This window comes from Etheostoma spectabile, chromosome 4, assembly GCF_008692095.1.
Source record: "Etheostoma spectabile isolate EspeVRDwgs_2016 chromosome 4, UIUC_Espe_1.0, whole genome shotgun sequence".
NCBI classification, from domain to species: domain Eukaryota; kingdom Metazoa; phylum Chordata; class Actinopteri; order Perciformes; family Percidae; genus Etheostoma; species Etheostoma spectabile.
In genome coordinates this window covers 18445476-18456298 of record NC_045736.1, presented here as the reverse complement: position 1 = coordinate 18456298, position 10823 = coordinate 18445476, and the positions used below count along the sequence as shown (strand labels likewise).

General features: G+C 39.8%; 1 protein-coding gene across 3 annotated transcripts in view; it reads right to left on the bottom strand.

Moving 5' to 3' along the window:
• Positions 1–5383: 5383 nt before the first annotated feature.
• The window catches only part of slc4a8 (solute carrier family 4 member 8), a 29524-nt gene continuing 24084 nt past the window's right edge, over positions 5384–10823 (bottom strand). For all 3 annotated transcript variants that reach the window (XM_032512891.1, XM_032512890.1, XM_032512892.1), the window contains one exon: positions 5384–10691. In XM_032512891.1, coding sequence (XP_032368782.1) covers positions 10686–10691 — 6 coding nt within the window. In that variant the 3' untranslated portion in view covers positions 5384–10685. The remainder of the gene's footprint in view (positions 10692–10823) is intronic.

The following is a 10823-nucleotide window of genomic DNA, read 5'->3' as shown; positions in this document are numbered from 1 at the left end:
CATCATAGATAAGGTAGGCTGTTTGATACATTCTCACTGCCGAGTCGAAGCCCCCAGATGTGGTCTCTTGTTACGTCAGGAACACCTCCCAATGTAGCCATGCGGCCCTAAGCAGGTCACTAAGGCAAGCAGCGGGACAAAGGGCAGAGTGGGTGCTAATGACAGGCGAACAAAAAGGTGCGGCTATCAGCAGGTTGGAGAGCAAGTTTACTGGCAGAGACGGGAAGAGAAATTTCCTTTTACAACTCAACTGCTGGAACAGATATAACACACAGGAAGACAGATTCTCTCACACACACACACACACACAGCTATGTTGGAAATTGGACATGGTAACTCTAAACGTGGGTCCCTTTGGCCTTGTGGGTGGGACAGGTCACGTGATAGTGACCCAGAGAAGCTCAGCTGTTTGCCACTCTAATTCTGTCTCAAGCAGCTGAGCACTGATCCACAGCTCCACTGAACTGTCCCCATAATGATCATTTTGTGAGTGTGTGTGTGTGTGTGTGTGTGTGTGTGTGTGTGTGAGCGCACGTGTGCACAACCGGACCATTGTTGTAGTAACAGTTGAAAGTTAGATAACTGGAAATACAATTGCCCAAGCATGTTCATATGTACAGAAATTTATGTGAGGGGTGAATTATCAGGCAGAGAGAGAGAGAGGGCTAAACAGGAACAGGAAATCTTTGGAAAGCGAAGAGGAAATGTGTGTATTGTCTACTACAGGCAATGTCACTGTCAGCAAAGTACTCAGCTTGTACTTAATGGATAATATCTGGTGATATTTTATATTTTTCTGACTGTCAACAAATCTAATGATAATACCAAAACTATCAATGAATTAGTAGTGCACTAGTAGAGGTATTTCATGTGTCTTTTTCCTCTGTGTCATAGACCTCCAGTGTTGTTCAAAAATTACCAGTGAGTCCTACAGTTACTGGGGGACATGTTCTTTCATTACGACAAACATGGGTATTGTAGTTTATTTTTTATCAATACACATCTATTTGCCATACATACTTACTAGAGCACTAAATTTGCATTAATCCTCGGGTTAAAAGAGTCTCCAACAAATGATAGAGTGCTTAGCTGTTTTAGGAATTTACTGAGCCTTTTTTGAAAAATTAGACTATGTGTGTGAGCTAATTGTATACTTTTAGATCTTCAGTAGGAACAAGTGGGCTTGAGTATGAGTGCAACAGGGTAGGAAGGTCAGACTATTGAGAGACAGATTCATTCTTGGTTTTAAATTCATTATTGTGCTGTGTAAAAGCCCTTTTACACAGAAACTGGAGACAAGCACATGCGGTATATGCACAGAGGAGTTACAGTAATAATGCTATTAATATACTAATGATGATGTTTTTGTTGACTTTTTATTCTCATGGCCGCCTTGTCTGGGAAACATATTGACTCTAATCCCATCCTTAAGAAATCAATAAGAGATACAATTGGCACACACACACACACACCACACACACACACACACACACACACACAACACACAACACACACACACACACACAACACACACACACCACACACACCACACACACACACACACCACAGTCTTAACATTGCCAGACCTATCTCCACAGCACTGTGGTGTAAGGTCTGGTTACACCACAGATACATTCAAGGATAGAAGCAAAAATAAGCTCTGGGTTGTTTGATTCTTTTAACCAATCACAATCGTCTTGGGCAGTGCTAAGTTCCGGACAGGAACTTGTTTTGGTGTTACATTTGCACCCAGCAAAAGAAAACATAAAATATTAAATTAAGTTATCTGATCAAGCAATACAGTAACATGAGCTGTTTAAATTAGCTGGATACATGGTTAAACATGATGTGCTCTTATCGGTGTATGACCATGAGTACTTCAACCACAGCAATTCCACCAATTGTTTGCAAAACGTGCCAGTTAGATAGTAAATGCTTGTTCTATGTAAATATTTACAATCATTCACCAAAAGAACCAAGCAGGCCTGCGTTGTTGCATGGTCCAAATTTACTTGAAAATTTGCCATTTTTAGCATGTAGCTTGCGATGTTGTTTCTTCTAGCGAAGGGATTTTGAGAATGGCAGCACACGAAGAAAGTAAGGTAAGGGACAAAGTCAAAATGCCCCCAACAGCATGCATTTGGTGCAGTAAATGGTCGGTAACTGTCCCCAGAAGCTTTAACAGATATCTGTGTGTAATTTTTTTTTAAAGTGCCCATATTATGAAAAAAATCTCTTTTTCTTCTTGGGGTGTTATTTTGTGTCTCTGGTGTTTTCACATGCATACAAACATCAAAATCTGCACGGCTTTCTACGTTAGCCACCGCCTAGCCCGTTCTCAATGCAAAATGAGAATGGCAAAAAACTGCTACATCACACACTAGTTCACCATACTGTACAAAAGAACTGCTTCCATGTCCCTGTTCTGCAGGTATTCCACAAGTGCGCCCTTGTTTAGAAAAAGTCTCCCAGCTAATCCTGCCTTGTACTGACCAAAGTAGGAGAAAGAGGTATGTAGCTGATCTGATCTTACCTAGCCACTGCGCATGTGCAAATCCCAACAAAGATAGTATGGCAGTGAGATGTCTCACTCTGTAGGTAAAACAGAGACCCAAACACACGAATGACACCATGTATACCTATTCAGGTACAACCTCAAAATACAATTATGAACCTGTAAATGAACATAACATGGGCGCTTTAAGATAATGAAGCATTACGAATAATGACTTTTATAATAGGATTTTGATTCACATTGTTTTAATCAACATGACTAAAGGAAGTTTACTGCATGCATGCACGCACACGCACACACACACACACACACACACACACACACACACACGATTGCACGCCACACAAAAATGCAGCACCGTGCTTCATGTTAGAGTGGATTATTGTTCTCTGGTATAGAGAACACAATATCCAAGTCTAGTAATAGAGGTTAGATTAATTGCTGACAAATCTGTATTCAGCAGTTCCCTTTCTCTCCGCTTAACAGATTTATGACAGAGATTGATGGAGGGGAGGGACGAGCCGAGAGCCCCCTCTGTTCAGTAAGAAAAGAGGACAACAGCTCAGTGAGCCAAATAGAAATGGGAAAGAAAAAAAAGACAAACAGGATTGCTTTGGTTGGATGTTACACATGACTAACGGATTTTGTCTTGGAGTTTGTAAGAGGCATACGTTGCCATATTTTAGGCTTTTGTAACCAGAAAAGTTACCTCAAAAAAATATTGTTTATTATTGTATTCTTCACACTCAATATGTTGAATGTTAGCGTAAAAGTCTAAAGTCATACCTATAAATTACTGTTTACGGAGCACCAAGAGATATACGTAGGTATTTTTCATTGCACAAAGGGAAGGCTATGGCTCAGGAGGTTGAGTGTCCACCAATCTGAGTTATCTAATGAGCAGGTGACACTTTACCACTTCCACTTTCCATACTTTGTATGGTACTCTCAGTGTATAAAGGTGTGTGATAGAGAACTTTGAATTCTTGCTAAGACTAGAAAACGTTTTAACTGGTCACTGTAGGAAAAACACACGTTAGTAATAACATTAATGATGGCTCTGTTGTGTTCAATTTTGCCAATACGTCATGACAGTGTGACAGTGAGCCAGAGTGCACAGTGCCAGGGCACCTAAAACTGAAGCAGCTAAATGAAATTCAGCCACAATTATTTTATTATTTACACCTGTTTTTTTCAAAATATCTTCTGTGTAAAAAGGTAACTCTGGCAAGCATAATTTCTTACATCTGTTACATAAATGTTTAAAAAAAATTGAGATAATGCTGATTATTATTTATTATTAGAAACCATGAAGATATATATCTTTCTTAAAAGGAACAGTTCCACACTGTATTTTATTTTCTAGGAGTATAATAAGAAGATCAATACCACTCTCAGATATGAGTGGTATTAACCTTCTCATCTAACACTCGGCAAGAAATCAAATAGCTTTCGATCCTCACTTGTTCTTTAGAAACTACTCACAATTTTGTAACTGCATTGTGAAGTGAACCCGTGCTTTGCCTGCTGTGAAAACTTACTGCACTGGAAAACTCATGCACACTGCAGAGAAGATTGCCACTACACACACTATCTTGTATCAGCTCAGATGCTCCATGGCAAAGACATTGCAAACTATTTAAAAAAAAAATCATAAATACTTCCCAAATGACTGCTAATCATTTAGCATTTTGTGGAAGTCCCCCATAAAAGAAACATGCATTCCTCTCTGCATTCCGGCTCTAGTTGGCTCTTCAGCTTTCTTCCTCAAAAACCACAGGGCCTTCACATGAGCACAAAGGATGTCTTTGTATACTTAAATCTTAGAACAGAGACATTAGGGCCCGGGTACTGTCTCAGCTGATTGGTCCTGTGTTGGCTATGAGCTATGATGATGCTGGACTAACATGATAATAATCAATACACAAACAGACAAGGTAAGGATGCCTCCTGGGCGCCTCCCTAGGGAGGTGTTCCAGGCACGTCCAGCTGGGAGGAGGCCTCGGGGAAGACCCAGGACTAGGTGGAGAGATTATATCTCCAACCTGGCCTGGGAACGCCTCGGGATCCCCCAGTCGGAGCTGGTTGATGTGGCTCGGGAAAGGGAAGTTTGGGGTCCCCTACTGGAGCTGCTGCCCCCGCGACCCGATACCGGATAAGCGGATGAAGATGGATGGATGGATGGACAAACAGACAAGCTGAAAGTACATAGAGGGTAAATATGTTGTGTATATCTTGACCAGCTGGCAACATTCAAGCGTGATGTGGGGGGTCCAACACAGCTTAATGGATCAGCCTGATGTTGCTGATTGGAAAAAAATCTAAAATATCCTGTGCACCTCCCTCTTTCCACTTGATGTCACAGCCAACAGCCGCTCTGATTGGTCAGGCAACAGCCCGCCAGCTGTTTGTAATCAGGAGCATTTGGGAGTCTGGATCACATGACACCCTGAAGGCACACATGGGCATATACATACAGGGTGCAGTGCATCTTTGACTTCATACCCCTTCTCACAGGCTACTCATTTGCAGTCAGGATCATCTCCAGATGTGCACACTGTGTACTCACATCAGGATAAAAAAAAAAAACAAGGAAAGGTTGGGCCACAAGGAGAGAGTCCAAGAAAAAATTAAGGTTAGGAAGAAGGTATAAAAAAAAAGGGGAGGATCACAAACCTCATGTTCAGGATTGATCCAGGGCCGGAACCAGTGTTAGTCTCTCTTAAAATGATGCAACAGTTTTAAATTTAAATAAATTATTTTGGGGAGCAAAGTCCTCACAGGGAGAATCTACTTGAAAGGACTGTGACTCTGCTGCCACCTAGGGAGACAAGTCGTTAAATTCATCAAGCAACAGGAACACAACAGTTCATTTCAACTGTGATTATTTATTTTTCATTTTTCCATAATCAAAAATTAAATTACACATATAAAACATGTAGAATTATCTTGCCTAAGACTAATCATTCAGTGGTTGAAGAGACAAGGCATCACTGTTTCTATGGCTCCAAGACAAAAAGATTAAGGTTACTGCAGTACAGGTGCTCGTCTCTCTAAAAGCCTCCCACGTTCTAACCTCTCTCTCTCTTTCATCCTTTTGTTTTTCTGTCACCCTGACTTTGTCTTCGAAACATACACCACTTTTGTCTTATTTTCATTAGAAGGACAAAGCCACAGTGCAGGTTTTCCTTTTATCTACACATAAAAAATAAAGTAGGGATTCTGACAGGAGAGAATTTGAAACTTGAGCCTCTTGTTGTGTGACAAAGAAATTGTACAAAATAGGACACAGTGATGATGAGGTTTTCTGAACAGCCTGTGCCTCATTAATCACTTTTAAAAGGTCAGTTTTTGGTCAGATGTAAAGTGGTCAAAAGTCAAAAGTGACAGCACAATAAGTGGTTATGTATTCTATGTCAGGCACACACGTACTACACATATATTTATACTCACATCCATCAAAAAGGAATGACCCCTCTCAGTAACATTAATATGCAGTAAACCTACAGTATACCAAAGGCATTTAACTGTATGCTTACCATACATTCACATATACATTCATGATTTAAATTTGAAAACATTTAAGACACATGATGCTCCATAGAATTACTTTCAACAATGGCTAAATAATTACATGTTCTTGTTAAAGCACGTATACAGTCATTGCACTCTGGATGTGTGTTTTTACAATTTGGTCTTATCTTTTCTCAATGTACACATTTGTTTGCACTCATGTGATTTAGAATATATATATTTACAAAATGAATAATATTTAGTCATGCCATTCGTTATGGGTCCTTGTACACACAAAGACTTCACATTCAAAAGTCAAAGCGGACATACATGACAAGAAAAGACAATGGTTTAACTTTCATACGCGTCTTGGAGGAAGTATTACTGCATGTGATGTTACAGTGATAGATTACTGGATTTGTGGACTTTGCTTTAAAGTCACTTGAATAGGAATTATGGGTACTATGGAGGAAGCAGCCTTGAAAGTGGTAATAAAAGAACTCAAGCATTTATATTTTACTGCATAGTAAAACAAGGACTTTTAAACATACATTTAAACTACAGAGATTTTTATTCATTTTCTGATATTTAAAGTAAAGACACATCTTCAAAATGGGTTTCTTTGTTGCATGCTGTCAACAATAAAGCCCAAAATTGTTGTGGTGGGGGCGGAAGGAGGACCCAAACGCAGTGTAGCAGGTAGGAAGGCAAAAAGGGTTTATTGGGAGAAAACAAGGCAGCAACTGATTCCAAAAAAACATCAAAACACAGGGAGCCAGGGAAGAACCAAAAACCGAAGCACAAGGGCTGGAAACTCACAGGGGAAGGCAAACAGGCAAAAACATCACGGGGAAATCTTACTGGAGCTGGAACAGAGAAGAGGTGACGACACGCTGGAGAACGTCTCGGGTTACGTATGTAACCCTTGTTCCCCGAGATAGGGGAACGAGACATTGCGTCGGTTACAACACTATGGGAAAGCTATAGTGTCGTAATCGACGCAGTTCGAGTTCCCCTCGAAGGGGAACGTCTCGGGTTACGTATGTAACCCTTGTTCCCCGAGATAGGGGAACGAGACACTGCGTCGGTTACGACACTATAGCTTTCCCATAGTGTCGTAACTGACGCAGTTCGAGTTCCCCTCGAAGGGGAACAAAAAGGATCTAACAAGAGACAAAGGGAACACTGGGGTTAAATACATGAGGTAACGAGGTAATAGGGAACAGGTGGGACATCAGGTGAATCACATTAGGGAGGGGCAGGACAATCAGACAAACAAAGTGAAGCTAGACAAGACAAGACCAAACAAGACAGGAAGCTGACTATCAAATAAAACAGGAAACAGAACATACAGGCGCTTACCGGAAACAGGAGACGTATCAGGCACACAGGACCGGGGAAAACACTGAGACAGGGAGGCAAAAACAGGAAAACGACCCCAACAAAAACCCCAAACCACAACACAAAATGACTGAATAATAAATAATAAATAAAAATATGAATCTTTTATTAGTCCTTGCTTTTATTACCCAATCAAGTATTAACCAATATAAGATTTATAAGCAGTTTCAAGTCTCTCCGTGTCCTCCATCTAGACCAAAAGGGTGTGACAATCACGGTTTATCTGACAAACTCCTGATGTCTCCCATCAGAGCACTTTGCTCTCTTTGTAGTAACCTTAGAATGTGTTTTATTGAATTCATTCATACAACTATATTATTCATCAGCCTTTCTTTTAGCTCACCACACTTATTGCAGTATATACAGAAAGTAAGTCTAAAAATAAATAACTGTAATAAATGATTGTAAAATCATTTAATTGCTTAGTATACTTCTTCAAAATAAAATATATCACAAATTCTTTATCTATAGAAAGTGCAACTACAAATGAAGTATTACTGAAGGTTATTCCCTCTGCTTCCTTTGGCTCTTCCAGCTTTGAGGTGACACTGGTGTGCAAGTCCTATTCGAAATTAATTTAAGACAACCATCAGATTTGGCTCATAATTAAAAATGAGGGGGAGCACATTACACTTGAACCTTGTTTATCCAAAGTGACATGTCTCGGGAATCCCCATAATGAAGGAAAGTGTGACAATGTCAAAACGTGTTTCTTTTTGGCACATGTAGTAAAGTGTTCAAGGCTTCAAATGTTACGTTTTCCTGAACCACCTCTATTTCGCATTGATGGATAAAAAAAGGTTGCACTGGTACAACGGAACCCTGATAAATAAAGAGTTGTAGCAAGGTAAATTTGGGTTGAATCACAGGTTAAATTATTGCTTAAAAGAAAGGCCTGCTGCCCCCCATGAATAATGAAAAAAATATTATTTTCCTGAAACTCAAAGGGACGGACACATACACACCCTTTGCTCTGGTATCCTCTTACCTGGCATCATCCAAAGTGCCTTTCAGGAGCATTTATGAACTTGTCTGAGGTAAAGAAATAAGACACTGTACTACTAACACATGACAAACCTCCATCGTACTCAATCAATAGTTTAAAAACCAACATCCATAGGAAAGGGAAAAGATTACACCTCAAAAGACACGTTATTGATGCCGCTGCTTCAACTGAAGTGGGTCTTCTAACATTTACAGTTTTCAGTTTACATCATCACACAAAACTGACAAAAGGTTTTATGCACCAAAAAAGGATTTATGTTTTACTGAACCTGCAATGTATTTTAAGAAATCTACTAAATAATTGACCATATCATCACTATTAGAAAGAGAACAGACTCATAGCACACATTAAATAAAAAGACGCTTTAGTAGATTTAAGGAATAAGAACTGACGGATATATTTAGATTAAGAAAAATAACCTGGTTTGTGTTTAAAGGAGTGTTTACTCTCCCATTATATAGCCCAGCTAAGTGTACAGTGGAGGGGCAGAACCCGGGTTTCTGATTAAAGGGTGAAAAGGGGGAGTAGTTGGTTGTTTGTGTTCTATCTTTGCGAGGACCAAATGTCTTTAAAGCAGCTAATATTTTTATATTACCAGTGGATCACATGACTGGTAATTGGAACCAGTGGCTTGCAGTGATGAACAATGAATTATCATCCAACTCTGCCATTCCCCTAAGCTCTACGGAGCATTACAGGTTATTTTAGTTCATTATTTGTATTTTCTGGCCTGTAGTTTTTAGTGTTTTAGTTCACTCTCACCACTCTTAACATCGTCATTTTCAGCTGCAACAGCTGTTTTCAGTGAAACGGCTCTTTAACACCTAATGTTCACTACCTGCTCAGCACCAAACCTTGACAAAGTTAGTAATTAGCTAAGGGAATATGGTGCAGCTTTTAACTGATAAAGAACCAAATCATTTTCTTATCAGTATGTTCAATATGGATTGATCAACACTTTTCTTTAACAGTTTCAAAAAAAACTGAACATTTTAACCTTTATGAAGGTGGGACTGTTATATTAGACTTTTAGATCTAGTAACTAAAATCAAAGGAGTCTCAGTCAGTCTGTCTGTTCTTTGATTTTCTTCTGAGGACCCAAGGAAGTGCAGTGTCAAGTGCGAGCTAGTCTATGTCTATGTCATGGCAGGTGTATTGCTCAGGACCCAAAGAAATGCAGTGTCGAGTGTGAAGTTAATAAGATGGGAAAGCTGTAAGCAGCAAAACTGCAGGACAAGCAATCTGCCCGTTTTGCACAGGCAAATTTTGAACGGGCACTGCACTAGTTAAATAAAAAATCCCACCTACAACAGAATTTACAATGGGCTATTTCAATGACATTGGGCAGTAAAGTTGATATTTATAGACAAACATCAGCTGTTTCCCCATGAGCTAAAGACATACTGTCCAGACTTTTCAGCCGACATTTTTGGAGACAGACCACTGACACTGAATTACGGCCTCACAACACGCCCGCCAGTGTGTTGTGAGGCTATTTGAGGTGTAACATCCAAATGAGTTTTAAGTATATGCATGGTTTTCAGGTGTGAATTAGCAATTGTCCCCATAACTCAGTGAAATCACTATGGCTGCCAGCAGCTGCCACAGTGTCCTCCATTATTTACTGTCACTGTGGATGCTCCAGTATGTGTCTCTAGATCACATAATCAGACACAAATTAAATAAAACGGAGATATTGGATCCTATTGAATTTTCAAAGATGAATGCTGCTGTAGAAGTCTTAAAGTTTCATACTTTAACCTTACAACTAAGCTGGGAAGCCAAGGGCAGTGTACAGACCAGAACTGATCACTATGGGCTTTCTTCCCTGTCTGGATTAATAGAAAGCTGGAAGTAGAAGATGGTGATGGTTGAGATCAGGGGTTTCCACTGGTTAACTGGTTAAGATGGTTAACGTTGCTGAGGTTCGTTCTACTTTCGAGTCAAGGGGATAGAGTTAAGATTAGGTTAGCACTGGCTTTAAATGTAGGTAAATAAGATTTAAAGATATATCTAGTTCTCACAAAGATTGAAGTGCATGTTTGTCTATCTCTGCATATTGTACTTCCTTCTTTTTGTCTGTATGTGTGTGGACAGTATTATGTGTTGCAGGTAGCTGGTAGAAATCATCCAGACTTGTTTGTGTAAGCATTGAAGTGGCTGAAATCCAAATTGCAGTATCTTGTGGTCCAGAACTACAGCCTGTCAGAACTGCGGACATCCTTTCACTCGTCTATGAACGTGATCCCTTCAATCCTGCAGAGTAAAACAAACAAGCTTTAATTAACAAAGCACAGAGCACAGTTTGGCTACCCGAAATTTGCAATTAGCAGTCGGAGTAACAATTCCAAAACACAAATGAAACGAGTGACCACAATGTGCAGCAGG